The following is a 17808-nucleotide window of genomic DNA, read 5'->3' on the forward strand; positions in this document are numbered from 1 at the left end:
ACACATCTCTTGGAGAGCCAAAAGGATTCTTTAAAGCAATTTTTTAAAACTCTAGATAGCAAAATGTATTTCAGAATAGCGTATTTATTCACAGGAAGCTGTTCTGACTATTTGAATTTTCAAGGCTCAGCAAAAAACAAGAAAAATCTTCAGAGAGTACGCAAAGGAAACATGCCCTTCACTTGTTTTACTGGAGGGAAAACAAAAATCCAAATAGCAAAACTTCCTTTCAAGAACTGAATTGAGTCAGAATCCAACAATTCAGAGTTTAAATGTCTGGGGAAAAAAATTAAAGTACTCCAGTATTGCATTTCACGACAGCCATTTACCAGCTCATCCTGTGCTGTAGTGCTGAATAAGACACCAGAATTCATCTAATCACAGAAGGAATAAAATGAAATGGCAGAGTAAGGAATACTGCTAGTTTCTAACCGATATTCATTACCATAAATGAAGTTACAAACCAAGGTTCAAGTGCAATACAGGTCACGAGCCCAGAATTAGCAAAGTCTGGGGAGCAGAAAAAAAAAATTTAACTGCCTCTTAAATCCGTTCTTGATCTTTTTTGAATTTACAGTATCACTTTTTTGCTAACTAAACATTTACTTTTTTTTTTTTTTAAATAGCTAGAACCCGGGGGAATATAAAACTGTCAACATAAATAATACCATTATCCACAACTTGGCCCAAATCCAGCAAGTTAAATTAACTATGCCAACTGTAGCCAATTTAAACCAAGACAGTACTTGCAATTTAGTTTTAAGATTATTATTCTTAACTGACAAAACCCTCAACTGACTAATAGGTAATGGGGGTGCATTTATTCAGACAGTTGGTAAAAAAAACCAACCAAAACCCAGAAAGTTGTCATCACTGGTTTTTGAATTATCAATTTTTTAAGAACTGGCATACAAGGGAACTTGCAAGCCTAAAGGCACGTATTACTATGTTTTATTCAAATTGCAGCTAACACTGCTGTAAAGTTTTATAGCTAAATCTGTTACTGTCACCCAGGGGCAGAAAACACAACAGTGATAACAGGTACTATGGCCAGGGCTACCCTAGAAAAATAAATGCTACAGCTGAGCATTGTTAAATCTAAGACAAGAATATGAGCAGTTTTATAGATTTTTAAATGGTGACCAAATTGTTAAGCTTAATGACTTAACAATGAATATCAAGAAGGTAAGGAGGAAGAATATGAAAAATATTAATAATCTAGAACCATTATAACCTCATTGTAGGCTCTGAAGGTCAGTGTCTCATCTGGAAGTTATGGAGGGTCTTGTCTCAAATGCATCAGTCTCTCTCCTCCAAAACACCTGGCTGGGTCACTTCAGCAAACCATTCAGATACACATCATGGAGACAGCAAGGGCTTCACTTACACAGAACAAGGAATCAAAGCAATTGTTGTGTCTGTTAAAGAGAGGTACTCCTTTACACATGAGTTCATAAGAGGATCTTTATCCCCGAAATTCGGGATTGGAGCCTAGAAACGAGATGTGTGTTATTGCTTTGTTCAGTATCTAGAGGTGGAACCTTAAGAGAAAATTCTGACTATGATGTGTGAGTTCATTCACGGAATAAGCTCATAAGGCACATCCCCATCCCCCTTTGTTGTTCCTCTGTTTTTCTCAAGGTTTTAACAAAAACTGAAAAAACCTCAGTACATACAGCAAAACACAAAGGTGAAAAACCATGTCCACTGATCTTCAATTGGGTTCCCTCAATATTCCAGGTGGGAAAAAACAATCCACAAGCTGACAGCAAAGAAAAAATTCTGCATCATTTAAATCACAAATGGTTTCCCGTTACTACAGCGATTAAGGCATGAAAGGATGCTGACTCCTGCAGTGCTAAATATAAACTTGGCTGTTAGCCCATTCAGTCACATGCACACAAGAAGAGAAAGCTGAGCAAAGCACTAGTAAGAGATGAATAGACAGAGGACATGGTAGAATAATTTCTCTACTACCCCTGAAAAGATAACTATGTCCAAACAAATATTCTGCATAAATACAAATAGGACACTATGGGCATTAAAGACCTTTTTTATACTCTCTGTAACAATGTGGAAAGTGACAGTGATTACATTCCATCTCCCTCCCTGAAAAATCTTGAAGTAGCAGAAGAGATTACCATCTTTATTTGAAACTACTGTTATACCTCAGGGAACAAGTGCTAAACAAGCTTTGCAGGAGTGCCGGTTGCTCCCCGGTTCTCTCCCGGCATCAGCCAACCAATGCCCTTCAGAACAAAACCCAGGAGTGATTTCGGGGATAGTTCACTCCTGGGATCCCATCCTAGCAGGTGGGCAGCCCAGACATATGGGCCCCAGGACAAATCCAGGGCTAAGTGCCCCATACAATGGATGCAGCAAGCCTGCTCCAAAGGGAAAAACAAACAAACCACTATGATAGGGAATGTAACTACTCTGTGCCACCTCATCTAGTGGTCAGTACCTGCTCCCTAGAACAGATCCATTTAGCAACAGAAATATACGTTATTTCTCACCAGATGCGGAACAGTATAGGTTTGAATAGGTTTCAACAGTTTGAACTTAAATTCAACTTTATCTGCAGTGCTTATTGGATGTTCATCATCAAATATTGTGACTATACAATACACTTACCCTATTATCCCTTCTGAAAACGTGATACACCATTCATATCCTTTTAAAGACGTTTAACAAAACAGAGACCTCAGGTGGAAAACCTGACCAGAAAACTAGGAGAAAGTATAAAATGCAAACAGGTATCCAAATCACTGCCTTCATCATTAAGAGTTTTTTTTCCTGATCTAATCCAATTCTCTATCAGTGCCTTATAAACTTAAAGGTCAGCCTTTCATAGAGCCATAGAATAGTTTGGGTTGGAAGGGACCTCTAAAGGTCATCTAGTCCAACCCCCCTGCTGTGGGCAGGGACATCTTCAACTAGATCAGGCTGCTCAGAGCCCCCTCCAACCTGACCTTGAATGTTTCCAGGGATGGGGCATCCACCAGCTCTCTGGGCAACCTGTCCCAGTGTTTCACCACCCTCAGCGTAAAAAATCTCTTCCTTACAGCTAGCCTAAACCTACCCCCCTTCAGTTTAAAGCCATTCCCCCTTGTCCTGTTGCAACAGGCCCTGCCAAAAAGTTTGCCGCCATCTTTTTTAGAAGCCCCCTTTAAGTACTGATAGGCTGCAAGAAGGTCTCCCCGAAGCCTTCTCTTCTCCAGGCTGAACAACCCCAACCCTCTCAGCCTTTCTTCACGGGAGAGGTGTTCCACCCCCCTGATCATTTTTGTGGCCCTCCTCTGGACCCGCTCCAACAGGTCCGTGTCTTTCTTATGCTGAGGGCTCCAGAGCTGGATGCAGTACTCCAGGTGGGGTCTCATGTCCACTCAAGCAGGGTCACGACAAAATAGTATTTGCAGTGGTTTGCTTAACAAGCTCTCAAACCGCAGCCAAAAAAGATTGCAAATAAGATGCTTGCCTCAAGATTCAAGAGGGTTAATCAGCTAAAATGACAATGCAGGAAGAACTTGCAGTTTGTCATAGAGATGCAGGGTATGATAGAAATACGGAGTTTGAGCTGTCTCCGTCAGAAATGGAAAATGACAGAAAAACAGTTGAAGTGTTTGTATAAAAAATGCCAAAAACATGGTAACATTCATAGGAGAGTGAACATGAAGAATAACGTGGTATTCTGATCTGTGCATTCCAGAAGTGAATGGTTATATATTATTTAACAAAAAAAATTAAAAATAAGAAGGTACTTGAATGCTGCCAAGAAATAAGCTGGCTGTAGCAATTCCCTGACTGGAATGAGCCATCCACAGAGTCAAAATTCTCTGCCTGAAAAAAACAAAGTAACACCCATCATCCCAAATGAAGGTTGGCTCTTCCTTCTGTTTTCACCCTCTCCATTTCAATCACCCTCTCCATTTCAACACTCAGGGACTGCAATGAGCTCACGGGACCTAGAAGAGGGACACCTCCTAAAGGCATAGCAATCTCTTCTATCTTTGGATAAACAAATCTTCCCCTGGGATTATTAACACCCTCCCCACTAGCTGGGGGGGGGGGGAAACTAACAGCTAAGTACCTCAGACTAACATTAGAATGGAATTAATCTAATCCAAATACACTCGTCTAACTGTGTTTCAGTAAGATGAAGTGTTGGCACTTCTCTGTTAGCACTGATTTTTCTTGGGCCTCTCTGGTTCAGGGTAAGTATCCATCAATCATTTCACCGGTTTGCAGCTGAGCAGAGCGGCAGCTCAGCAACAGTGCTGAACTGGAAACAAGTAAGATCACAGTATCTGTGTATTACCACGGCATGAGATTAGGTTTTCAGCTGTCCTCTGTAGCAGGTTCACGTAAGAGGATAAGCAAAGCAATTCTGTGGGACACCACAAAAGATTTGTTAACAGGAGTTATCGGAGCTCTGCACACAACCAAAGAGATCTGATCTAGTAGAGAGCTTTCACCACCTTTAAATAGAAAAGCATTAGGCATCACTGATGCCTACGTGTTAGTGCTCATGAAATATCTAGGGAGGCATATAAATAATTATAGTATCAATTATTTGACCATGTTCCCCCCAGGCCCTGTACTTAAAAAGAAATCTGAGAAGTTGAGAGATTATTTTGTTTATTCCCACCCCTCCTCTCCCTTATGCCCTTCTCTCACCTGCCCAAAACCACACTTGTTTCCCCAGGAAAGAAGGGGGCAGGGGGAAGGTAATTTATGAAGAAGAGGGAGCAGCACTGGCTTTCAAGCCCAGGGGCATGATCCCATGCTCGCAGCCAGCAGCACAGCCCCTTGGAGGATGAAGCTGACTGCTGACAGCCTTTGCAGCACCCAGGGGAACAGGGATGCTCCCTCCCGCACCGCCCTAGCATGAAACAGAGCATATTAACAACATGGGGCGCTTGTGCCTCATAGCAGCAGCAGTGGACCAGGTCCACACTATACTCACTGGCTTTTTCCAACACACTTGCTGTTTATACTGTCATTCTCAGGCACAGTGTGAGCTTTTGCCTTCTGCAACACCCAAGGGTCTTGAAATGAGAAAAAGTGACTTGGTTAGTATCGAGAGAGATGCATAGCAATGCTTACTGTAAGAGCAAATCTAAGGCTGGCAACAGCAGCGCTTCCCACAGCCACTGGTACCAGCAGCAGCAGCACCTGTACTCAGACAGCAACAACGCTGCCAACAGCCAATCCCTCGCGCAGGCAGTTACGGCAATGCAGTAACACCAGGAGGGCAACTGGTAAATTTGATGGGTTTGGTGGGATTTTTTTATTTTCCCCTTTAAGAGAACTCTACTATGATCTTTACAGAAAGCTGAAGACAAACTGTTATTAAATCACATACCACTAAGTATCAGCCTTTTCTTAAGCAGAAAGTTTCATTCCCTGCCTGAGGATAACCTTGGAAGCAAAAGTAAGACTGCAGAAATAAGCTTCTCTCTAAAATAATTTTAAATGCATATAGAGTTTATTGCTTTTCATCTGTCTCAGAATTAAAACAGCTACCCAGAGTGAGAGAGAGCGGACAGATAAACTGAATGATGTTCAAACATTTTGTTACAGACTCACATTAAGTGTAATTACACTCCTCCTAATTTTTCACTGCATTGGGGCAATAAAGACAAAAGTATGAGCTCCCCTGAAGTCTTTAAGAAACTATTCATACCTGTCAGCAAAAAAGAACACCGTAAAAAAATCACTGACAATTTAAGTTCCAGCCATAAATTACATTCAGATAATTTGTACCTCTTTATATAAATGCCTAATGAATACAGAACACAGTAGCAATGAAGTTATTCTTAACTCTCAACCTGCTGCTAGAGGTAGCGCAGTAGATTCATCACTTGGGTACCTTTCTTCTTCCCTTCCCCATGTAACTTAGCAGAACCTCTGGCTGCACTTGTGAAACTAGTCAGGCTTCAACATCTGACTCTGCACAGTCCAAGCCAAGCTGCAATGTCAGCTATTTTTGGCAAACAGCTGAAGGAATGTGTGATATGATACAATGTAAAAATATAAAATATGCTTTACATGGAACTTTACCTCAGAATGCTTTCTTTGGCTTTTATAAGAATACAGGATATCTGCTAGATTATTACGCAGCTGCATTATTTAGTAATTTATTCTGCACATGAATTTTAAGTTCTACTGAAAAAATTCCCTCTGTTCATGAAAATGATCTGAAATTACTAAGATTGTTAAATTTTGTAAATAAAGTCATATAAATAAGGAGAAGCAGAGGACAAAGACTACTGGGCTCTACTCTTCCTATAAGTGAACAGTTCTGACTAAGTTCACTTTTAACTCTTTCAAGCAATTGCCTTTATTCTGCAAGACAAAAAGGGAAAATTTTTCTCCCGGTCAGTGTTTCAGCAGCCTCTGGTAAGCACAAACCTTCCCTCGGGAGGATTAACTAGCTCAGTTGCAAGTACATCTCTGCAGCTTCCAGCTGCAGAGCTAACACAAGCTTCAGCCCACGTCACACCACTGCAAGTCACAGCTGTGCACACTCCCTCTAAAGCTGCTTCAGGACCTCTGCTCTATGAAGCACCACACATCTGATTTGTTTATTTAATCCCAATGTTGCTTCATCTTCCCATGAAACTACCGAATGCCAGTTTATGAAAGACTGGGTTTCGCCACTTAGCAGTCTTCATTTTTGAACTTTGCACATTTTCCCTTTTCCACTGGTAGTTTTTTTTACCTGTTCCTTTGTCACAGTTTCAACTGTGAGCATGCAGCAGACTCCTGTGAGCACTGAAATTACATGCTCCACCTCCAGTTCTGCTAATTAGCTTGAGAATTATTAAATTACAAACACAAACCTACAGCTGAGTCCAAGGTTTTCTGCACATATAAGCCTGTTTTGTTTTCTACATGGGAGGAAGTATGGAATCTAATCTATTTAATACTTTTCCCCTTGGCAGTGGAAAGCATGCTGTGGCACTAGTGTATTGCCTGCATCAGTGACATACCTGCAATGCCAGTATTTACTGGAGACCTTAACTAAATTTGTGCTCCTGCAGTTTTTTTTCATGCTGTGCGATGGGGGCTGACCTCAGTGTGCCTCCAGCATCCTTCTCTCCCTCATTCTCAGCTCCTTCTCCAAAATCTGGGCAATGTTTACACAGCCTCTTCTCCAGCAGCAAGGAGGGGGGTGGATTCAGGATAAGGATGCCTTTTGCAGTGCTGAAGCAAAGCGCCATGTGATACAGGGGGGAAGCCAATGACCCCAGGAGGAATAATCCCGGATAGAGAAAGGGAGAAGAAAGACATCTCCCTACCTAGTCACAAGATTAATTTTGACGTCAAAAATGCTCCCAAATACAATTGCAAGTACTCGACAATACTAAAAAAGTAACCTGGGGGATCAAAAGAGTATTGGTCACTAGTGCAAGTCACTGAATGTGCTGTTAGTGACACAGAGGGATCCCAGAATAAACTCCCACCTGAGGCACAAAAACCTTCGTGGCACCTCCCATGAGAAAACAGGAAAGGCAGAACCTTAGTTCAAATACAAAACTGCATCCTGAAGTGATCTAAAGTCATGTTGCTGCTGCAAGGGGTGATTCGATACTTTTCTTCCTGTTCCTAAACTCCCTCCTTTATTCTAGCACTTGTGCTTATCCAGGTGTACAGCCAGGCCTGGAGAAGAATGGCAGTGCTAGCATGGAAAGCAGAAACAGAACTTGCACACCCAGAGGTTTTCAGGGCAGGGCAGATGAGAATGGGACACTCCCTTTGCACAACCTGGGTGAGGCCAACAGTAAATCTGCACCATACAGACAAGTCACACTTACTACGCATCAACTCATTCACAGCTCACCTGTGCATGCTCTTATCCCACAGCGGGGAAGCCATCTGAATGTTTTTCCTCCATGGCTGGGAAAGAATAATTAAAGTGAGGGGGTTTTTTTTGTTAACTGAGCTTTTACAGAAGGTCAGACGCAAGTCACAGTAAAACTCAGCCATATTAGTCTCCAACTGCAAAACTGAAATAAGCAGCATCTGGAAACAAGGCTGATACGATAGGTTCCTATCATCCAACCTGGAGAAGTAAACCAATAGTGAAAACATCACAAATCCAAAGAGGTTTTTTTCTTTCTGATAAACCAGATCCAGTAAATGAGTAAACAACAAGTCACATATATTTCCCACTGGAACCAGTCATCTTCGACACAGGCCATTTGTGCTATATCACAACCACACACACACCTTTGTTACGTTCCTTCTGTTCAGGGAGAGTGACACAGAATCACAGGAAGTCTGTCTGACATTTTCAAGAGGAAAAGGTCACCAGGCTGATTATAAGACCATTGCCACTTTTGCCGCTACCTATTTACTTTGCTTTATTTAGTTTACTCCATGAAACAATATAGAATAGGTAATAGGAAAACTGATGTTGAGGGAGCAGGATTTCAAGCTGCTTTCCCATCTCTTCTCTCTGGCAAAAATCTGTATTTATTAGGCAAGATGGCTGTGGATCCAGCTGGCAATTCTTACATCTCTTCGTCTTGAACAAAACAGTTAATTTTACATTTGTAACATCCCATCTTTACTTGTGCTTTGTAAAAATCAGCCCATTGCCAGGACTTAATGAAGCAAAGAAATAGCTGGATTGAAAGGCTATTTGCAATCTGAAAAGACAAGCTGATGGTATTTAAGAGAGCAGCTGGCTTAAAAAAAAAAAAAAAAAAAAATCGGTTTGTTCCATGCACATTTCTCTCCAGTCTTCCATGAAACCCAATAACGCCAATAAAACACAATTTCTACCCATTCAGATTGTGATGAAAGATGGGATAATATCCTAATGGAGACTGATGATTCACACTCTTAGTGTAAGATGAGTTACAGCAAACTGGCCAGCAGTAAGGGATGGATCACTGCATGGAGCCAAAAGCTATCAAGAGCAAATAACTGAGAGCTGTTAACAAAAAAGTTATTTTAACAATACAATAACCAGAAACTGATGATGTCTAAAAGAAAACTGCAGCAAGTCAAAATGCAACAATTACCTGTTGGTTCATAGTAAGCATTTGGACCTGAAGAAAATACCAGAGGTTTGTGGCAATACAATTTTACATACATAGCACATCCCAAAGCAGACAGACCTCTGTCCATGGCACGGACAAGAATCACATACCGTGTCCCGTGTCTCCTCCTAACCCTGCCCGAAGGCTTCCCAGAAGTTCTGAAAGAACTGCTGGTGTCCAGTCAACAGGTCCCAGACTATCTCCATCCATGTCTCTGGCTCCTCTCAGTTCAAGTTGGCCTCACTGTAAAAGCCTTTTTCTCTCAAACTTTCCCATTCTTTTTGAAATGAAAAAGATTTTTCAAGGCTTCGTCCTTCTCTCAGGTCATGCAGGAGCCTTTCACCAGGATCACCGCCAAACAGTAAGGCAAGTTTTAATTCTGGAAATGCCCATGCTCCTATCTGACATCCTAAAAGCTATGAAGTATTTACCAAGGGTGTTGAGGAAAGGTTTTATCCCTGGGTACAAACAGTAGGAGAGAATAAAACAAGCCACTTGCTCCTTCTGTCTGCTTTAACGCAGTAGTCGCCAGAATATGCCCCATCTCCAAACACATAACATTGTAGTCTTTAAATATGTTCCTATTTGTTCTTTTTATTATCTAGAGAGAAATGTGTAAGTTAAAAAAAGTGACCTGTTGGAATTTGCCAAAAGCTAAAGCATGTCAGTTTGTCAAAATTAAATTTAAAAAACTTCAAAGAATACCCAAAAACCAATGAACACGATGAGCCCATCACATACAAATGGAAACCAGCAAATGATGCAGCAAAAAAAGTATAGCAAGTAGCGAGTACCAGTATGTATTACGGCTGCTAGGGTGGATATTTTACTAATAATTACCATACAAATATCTAAGAATCCAAAGTAAATGAACACTGGAAAAAACAGCTGATTTCATATCCTGTAGTTTTGAATGAAATGTGCACGCTGCTGGGTTAAAAACAGTATTTTGTGGACTTTGCCTTAAAAAGCTCCCCATGTTTCAGAGGAAGCAAGGGTTTCGTTTCAGGCATGTGTTAGTAACATCCCAAAAATTCCAACAGGCAGGTTCAATGTTAAAGGAAGTTCCCACACACAGCAACAAAATGGCAACGTGCTTTCATGTTCATTGAAATAACACCATGCTAATTTAAGGAGAAAGAAAGAGGGAAGGGGGCACCAGACAGCTCACACACACAAGTCCAGTTTTCCCTAGTCTGAGACACTTCTTTACCAGAAAAAACAAAACAAAACAAAACAAACCCAAAAAACAGCACCAGGGAGATCCAAGACAGCTTCCTTAAGTACTCTGTTTGCATCATATGCTTATCTCATTTTTCCATTTACTTTTTCTTTTTAGAAAAGATTTTCTGCTGGAGACACCAGCTGCCTCTGTAGTTCTGTATTTGGATTGATTAAATAACAAATAAGGCTGACTAAAGTTAAGCGTTTTCAGCTGAGTGAGCTTTAAATAATTTCTTTCTTAGAGCAACTGGTTGACTTCACAGTCTTTTAATTTCGATTACACACTGAAACAGTACCTCTGTTCACAGAATAAACACAATCCATTTCATTCATGCCTATTACATGGAGATCTAAGCGTTTCTAATCTATCACTCTGAAAAGTTTAAGTTTCACTACAAGTAAAAGTTGCATTTCAAGTGATCTTTCCTAAAAAGACCTAAATCAAAAGAACCCCTCATACCAGGCAAGATAGCTAAAAGGAAAATCTGTCTCCTGATGACTACAAAATGTATTATTTTACACAAGACACATACAGTTGAAGAAAAATGGCTCAAGGTTTAGATTCTTTTTTTAAACTCATGATTTAAAGTGTTCATGCATGACAACTATTTTGCACACATCACATGCTTAAACACATGCAAAAGATAGAAAACAAATTTTAATTGGAGCGATCTTCTATTTTACCTTTTCTAAAACATTAATTGCAGGGAAGGGCAAAGGCAGCTAACTAAATAATGGTATTTTTTTAACATTAATATTATTTCTGCATTATGTTTGGACCATGTAATTTAATGCACAGCACTTTCCTAGAAAAAGGCATAAGGTAGATGACACTGAGCTTCTTCAAGTAAATGCAGCTGTTTCAGAGTCTGAAATCTCTGGTTGAGTATTATCTAGAAACTATGGTACAGCTCAGGAGAGTTTCTGCAAGATCAGGACTTGAAACACTTCTTCGGTCACATTAAGTCCATGAAGTGATAGAGGTATCACTGATATTCTTGAGACTGAAGGCTTTATATTAATATAAACAAATAAAAACTGTGTACTTTTATTTCTTGTAGCAATACATGCCAACTGCATCAAAACAAGCAAGTGGAACATCTGTCAAACCAGCAGCCTGCTGGCCTTATGCAATGCCACGTCTTAGCAAACACACTTTTTTGTTTGTTTGTGTTTTTTTTTTTTTACTGTACCAAAAGTACTGGTTGTCTCTGGTGATACTACCTCCTTCGCCGGCTTCTCAAGTGGTACCAGTGGTTTAGGATATCTGGATGCTACAACGAGCGTTCAAAAGCAAGACAGCAATAAGTCATTATTTAAAATCTTCCAATCAACACTGGACTATCCACCAGCAACGAAAGAGCCTTTGTAAACACTAAGATGACCGGATTTCTCTAGGTCTTGTACCAATTCCACCTGAATGTTTGCAGGCTCTCCTCTGCAAAAACATACGGCAAAGTTTCTGCATATAAGCAGAGAACTCAGACTAGAATCCGCTTTAAGTTATATGAGCAAGTAAAATTTCAGAATATGGAAGAAAACCAAACCACAAGAGCAAAACCTCCTATTACTTCAGTAATACATGCATGGCCCTGTCCCAAAGTACCATCTATATTAGCACAAGTAGAATAAGCCTCACCAACAGAGTTTAAAGCAGAAAAAGAGTACTACCAAGTTTATTCAAAGTTAAACTTTTATGAAAATTTTTCTATATAGTTAACATTTCCATAAGATACTATGCATGTATTGAGATAACATGATGAAAAACTCAACCTCCCCAAGCTGCCCAAATTTGCAGTTTTATTGTAGCTTAAAAAAGGAAGTCCAAATAAGTCATAAGTCAGTTGAAAAAAAGCTTAAACACGAAGGAGCATTGCAATAAAGACATGCAATGTCCAATTGACTAATGCAACACAGTAAGTGCTAGAATGCACAATGAAAATAGAGATTTTTCTACTGCCCAAGAGTACATTCTGGAGGCGAGGTTTTGTTCACACATTTTTTGCTTTAGAGTTTTGGGATTTGGTTGGGGGCTGGGGGGGAGGGGTGTGGTTTTTCGTTTTTTTTTTAACTACACTTCTGAAAGGTTTCTTGGGGAATGGGGCATACCTCTCAATAGGACTTCAGAAGTATTAAATCTCTTAACTAAGGCACCCCATGCAGCACCCAGACCTTCCCACGCACTTTGTCAGCATACAGGGCATCCATACTCTTGAGACAGGATGTAAGAAAAGAGAATCTAAAAAAAATTTAGCTAAATTTCATAATAAGTGAGAATCCCGTCTAGGGATAAAAGGAGTGAAACTCCCACCTCTACCTGTTACTCAAGAGTAACTGCAGGGTTCACTTGATCAACCAGCCTTATCCCTGGTCACATCATCTACGTATCCACTATAAGTTGGCAGCAGAGTGAGAATCCAGTTTCCCCTGGCCAGGCTCTATCCCAGCTCCCTGAAGAGGGCAGAAGGCAGAATCCTGCTCTTCAACAGCGAGGCCTGGGAAAGCCACAGTGTGTTTATGCATCAAGTATTCCAGATACAGAAGCACATGACAGCTAATGGGCTGAATGCAGCTTGTGATTTCTCCCTCTCTTCACCAAGGCTGAAGAAAAATAGTGTCAGAGCAACTAGAAAAGAAAAAAAGAAAAACAAACCTTCCATTCCTTGCTCCCTTCCCCCTCCCCCCAGCAAAATGGTATCAAGTAAATGACCAAGATTTAATATTAGCGTTAACTAACACTTAGGGTTCAAGGCCTTTTATAATAGTTTACTTTATCACAGGTAATAAAATACTTGGCATTACATAGATGACCACCATTTGAAAACAGGTCCACCTGTAGATTTTAAAGAAAATGATCAGCAGAGTCTGTGTAGCACTCTTGCTTCTGCACTCTGCCTTCATGAGAGGGCTTGATGATTTTGGAAGGAAAAAAGCAGTTTCAGAAGCAAAGAGAGAAGCACTACATGTTTCCACCTGAAACACAATATTCCTTTCATCACTGAGTATTTTTGACTCAGCAGTGAGATTAGCAATAGTCCTGGTGTACGCTGTGATGGTCTAAGAACACAAAGGGACTGCACGCAGGCAGGCTGGTAAGAGTTTGTCATTTTACCAGCTTGACAGGGCACTTCAAGCTTGAAGTGAAGTGAATTAGACACTTGCCAGAAGTCTGCCAGAAGACCTTTTCCTAGAATAGCAATCAAACACTAGAGTTAAAAAACAATTTCTTGACTTAGGTCACGGGAAGGGAGAGGTAGATGATCTTTCTCCACACACAGCTCAGAGTTCACCTGTGTACGTTGGGCCTGTAGAGGAGAGGGGCAGAAAGAACCGTTCCCACCAGGTGCCGTCATACCTGCCAAAGCACACCAGTTCCTTCTTCTCCCCGCTCAGCAGGCTGGGTATCCTCCCAAGAAACCTCACACTTCCACTGTGAAATCACTCTTTAAACAAGACCAGTAATTCCAGAAGGATCGAATCATGCTTTGTTGCGTTAACACAGATTAAGTTCTACCAAAAAGAGGTACTAAAACATGAGTGGTATCTAAACCACCACAGCAGATGAACTGGTTTGTTTGTATCAGCAAGAAGCATCTGACTCATGCAGCAAAAAGAATCTTTTTCATAGGAGATCATGGTTGGAGTGTCTAAAAACCTCAGTGAAATGTTTGTCTTTGATGAAATTTGCAGTCCTATGAATTAACTTTTCTTTTTAAAGTTGTGGAAGTAGAGGCATCTAGGCTCTAACACTCCCTAAGCTATTCCAGCAAACTGAAGAGTTCATAAACTTAACACCAGATCATAATCCAGAGATGTTTCTTCTGACACCAAAGCAAGATTTCACCCAACAATGGCTAAAAGCTTGCAAATTCCTGCAAAAAGATCTTGCCCCAGCTGTCAGCCCTACTGAATGCGTGGAGGTGGTGCCCTTTACCCGCAGCACTAACTTTTTTTTTTTAAAAACAAACACAAGATGCAGAAATTATGAACATTTTTCTATCAGAATGCACCAGTTTGGTCAGATTATTTATTAAACCATGTACGGTATGACGTGCCAGTGCCTTCAAATATAATCTAGCTTAGAGACTGCATTCTCCAAGACCTGCAAATTAAACCAGCAAAACTAGCTGTCAAGACTGCATTGCTACTGGGTTTTTGCATGTTTTCCAGTTAATACACAACCTCAACGGGCAGTGAAACAAGCAATTACACTTCAGAAGGCCTTTTATTTAGTGATCACATCACAAAAGCCTTCCATTTAAAATATAAAATGCAACTTGCTGCTTTCAAGGAATTGTGTTCAATGTACCTACATATTAAAAATGTATATATTATATATACAAAGACGTATATATATTTCATGTTTATGTACACAAATATGGGAAAACAAGAATTGTTTTCCCATCTTTGCAAGAAAACATGGGAAAATAATGGATTCTCTCACTACCAAGACCTGAGATTTCTTAGAGGCCCCAGCCAGCCATCATGTTAGTATTATTAATGGAAAATGGTTACATCTGGGCTCAAGAATACTTAACCCAGCACAGGTAATAACAACAGTACCCTTAGAAGAAATAAAGACACAGCAGACATGCTAAGTTTAATATTTCTTATCTAAGCAAGTCAAACCCTTTAGTCTTTTTCCTCCTTGTTACTGGGCTTGCTGCAGTGCTTAGAGGTGCCTTCATGAATCATTACATATCATACGGTGGAAACTAAAGGTAGAAAACCTGCATATAAAAGGTAGAAAACCTGCATATAAAAGGTAGAAAACCTGCATATAAAAGGTAGAAAACCTGCATATAAAAGGTAGAAAACCTGCATATAAGTCCCTTGAAAAAGAAGTTACATCTCCTTTCTAATACCACTCTTATAATGGAAAATTGCTATAGAAGGTCAGAGGCATTAACTCACTCTCCACATTGCCAGTAATATTTTTACACTATCATCTCCCCCATGCAAGAAAGGAGCAACACAAAGGAGGATTTGACTGTCTGTTGCCAACTAAACTAAGCCTTGATGATGGGGCACCACTTCCACAAACAGAAAAGCAGAACTATTACACTTAAAATGAATTGGCCTACTTGCTACTTCAGTGCTTCTGTAACTATGAGAAAGAAAAATACAGTATTTGTATTCAAGTCCACATGCATCATCTCCATCTGGTATGGCTGACATGCTTACAAGAAACACAAGCTGAAATTTAAAAACCCTGATTCAAACCTCTTCTTGGGAAAATGTGAGACTTTATTCACCTTTCCAAGACTGGAAAGGAAAAAAAGAAAGGGATGAAGAAGGAAAACTAAACCCAGGTGGGAAGGTCTTGCAGCTTTCTTCAAAAAGAGCAACTTAGTGATGTTTTGACTAAACTTTAAGATAGTTAGCAAGATACAGATTATAGTCTAAAACAGGATAGTTCTCAAAATATCTTCTGAGAACAATTCCATCAAGATTCAGTTTCATAGCCTTCCCCACAGCTTCTCCTATCAAAAACCCATCTATTATTTCAACTCAGGCTCCCAGGTAAGCAAGCACAGCTTTACAGCTGTCCGTTGTCACAAGCTCCCAGATAGAGCTCTGTCTTCTGACGAAAGGACTAGAACAAACAGAAGAATCTCAGTGTTTATTAATAATGTCAAGTTTCAACAGCTTTCCGGAAGCTAAACTGTTTAAACCAACTGCTAGTGCTCGTCATCTGGAAGCTCTAAGTGTCCAGACATAAACGTCCACGTAAGACAGGCGACATAGTGATGGCAGGAATACATTCTAAGCTACCCCATCACAAACTTTTCCCCACCTCCAGCTTTTGTGACTACAGCGCAAACAGATGTGTTAAGTTTCAAAAACGCTTCAGAGACTCACCTAACTTACAGGTCAACGGCTACGACTCACCTACCTGAGGACCGTCCTTCAGCGTAGCAGCCACAGCAAAGGATGGGTTTCCCTGTAGCCTCTGCCATTAGCGGAGGCCACAGATAGTGTGTCCTGTCATATTTCGCGCTAGGGCAATTAGTTGATGGAACTGCATCCTTCTGGTGGTAGGCCTGGGAATGGGCTGAGGAACAGGCCCCATTTGGTTCTTGATGTGCCCAGGTCTCCCCATATTGCTGACAGCTTCCCCTAGCTGTTATGGGGTCTGTTAGGGCACAGAAGAGGTAGTGAAGGAAGAAGGTCAAAACTTAACCCAATAAGGACTGTGTTAAGAAGGGTACGGACTAAGACCTCCCTTTCCATATAGAACTATGAAAAGATCACAGGCACGAAACAAACTTAAGCACAGTGGCAAAACTGCATAGGCATTTCATGATTGAGGAGAGACTGATTTTCCGGAGTCAAAACAGGACACAGGAATTTACTCAGCGGTAGACAAGTGAATTTGAAGGCTGCATTTGGATCACTTTCATTGGAAATCAACACAAGAGTAAAATTAGCGATCTTATCTAAAGAATCAGCTACTGGGAGCTACAGCACACTGCCACTGAATGAGAAGATCGAGAAGAAACCCAGCATCTCCAAAAGCACTTTATCTTGATTGAACTCATCAGCTGTAAAAATCAAAAGTGACACTAGTAGATTGGAGAAAGTACTTGGAAATCAGGGCACAAATACCTCTCGCCCCCCATCTCCTACTCACAATCACAACCTGTGTACCTAGTTACATCATTCCTATACAGTCACCATTTCAACAGGAGGAAAGAGCAAACATACAAAATATTATCTAACCATAATAAAGCATGTGAAGTACAGAATGTCAACATCTAGCCCAGAAATCATACGATTTTCTTTCCAGTGCAGTCGTCCTATTCACTTTGTCTTCTTCTGGCACTCCTTGGTGTTGAGAGTGACGTCCTGGTTTCAGCTAAACCACAACAAGTGATGATACACATCCGACACTCCTCAAGACCCTGGCTCTACGTTCACTGCCTTTCTTCATGTAAAATCCGAATTCTGTCAATATCAAGCCTCCACAGAAAACAGCTATGGGCAATCCATCCCCCCCAGGGACTTCTGGCATTATCGTTCCCTTCCTCAGCCCAGAGCAGCTTGCACACGTGCACACCAAGGAGGATCCAGTGCTACGGTGGGTGCATCTAATGAAAGCAGAGCACTGATTTTACCAGCATTGAATGACTTCTGTGCTACATATCCTCTCTCGTTCATGTGATTTTAGTTCCCTAGGATATCAAGGAATGTACACAAGGTATGCACTATAGTTTTAAGATATTTTTTTTCTCTAATTTTTATTCAACAGACTTACTAGAAGCCCTTCTCGGTTATGATTTTTCTTTTTCCACAACACAAAGAAATAGAGTTTCTTAGAGTTAACAGCTGACAGCTGTTATCATGCTGCAGTCTGGTAAAAAAAACCACATGAATGGAGCTGGCTAAAGGAAAAGGTTATTTTCAAAAAAGTCTTATCAAGCTATTAGATGGGCAGATCAAGAATCTGACTCCAAGGACCAAGGTCAGATGGCATTACACCACTTTGTGCAGCCCTTGCCTGTGAGACTACGAAGCCCGCAACTGAGGT

The 17808-nt window shown here is 40.7% G+C and overlaps 1 protein-coding gene across 3 annotated transcripts in view; it reads right to left on the reverse strand.

Moving 5' to 3' along the window:
• The window catches only part of TMEM65 (transmembrane protein 65), a 31446-nt gene extending 15037 nt beyond the window's left edge, over window positions 1-16409 (reverse strand). Inside the window, exons 1-2 of one of the 3 annotated variants that reach the window (XM_009323342.1) lie at window positions 16174-16396; window positions 11471-11551 (exon numbers count right to left, since the gene is read on the reverse strand). In XM_009323342.1, coding sequence (XP_009321617.1) covers window positions 11471-11551; window positions 16174-16237 — 145 coding nt within the window. In that variant the 5' untranslated portion in view covers window positions 16238-16396. Of the gene's footprint in view, window positions 1-11470; window positions 11552-16173 lie in introns of all 3 variants that reach the window. The other 2 variants (XM_009323344.1, XM_009323345.1) reach the window with 2 other exon arrangements.
• Between the last annotated feature and the right edge of the window lie 1399 nt (window positions 16410-17808).

The sequence above is a fragment of the Pygoscelis adeliae genome, unplaced genomic scaffold, assembly GCF_000699105.1.
Source record: "Pygoscelis adeliae isolate BGI_AS28 unplaced genomic scaffold, ASM69910v1 Scaffold103, whole genome shotgun sequence".
In the NCBI taxonomy this organism is placed as follows: Eukaryota; Metazoa; Chordata; class Aves; order Sphenisciformes; family Spheniscidae; genus Pygoscelis; species Pygoscelis adeliae.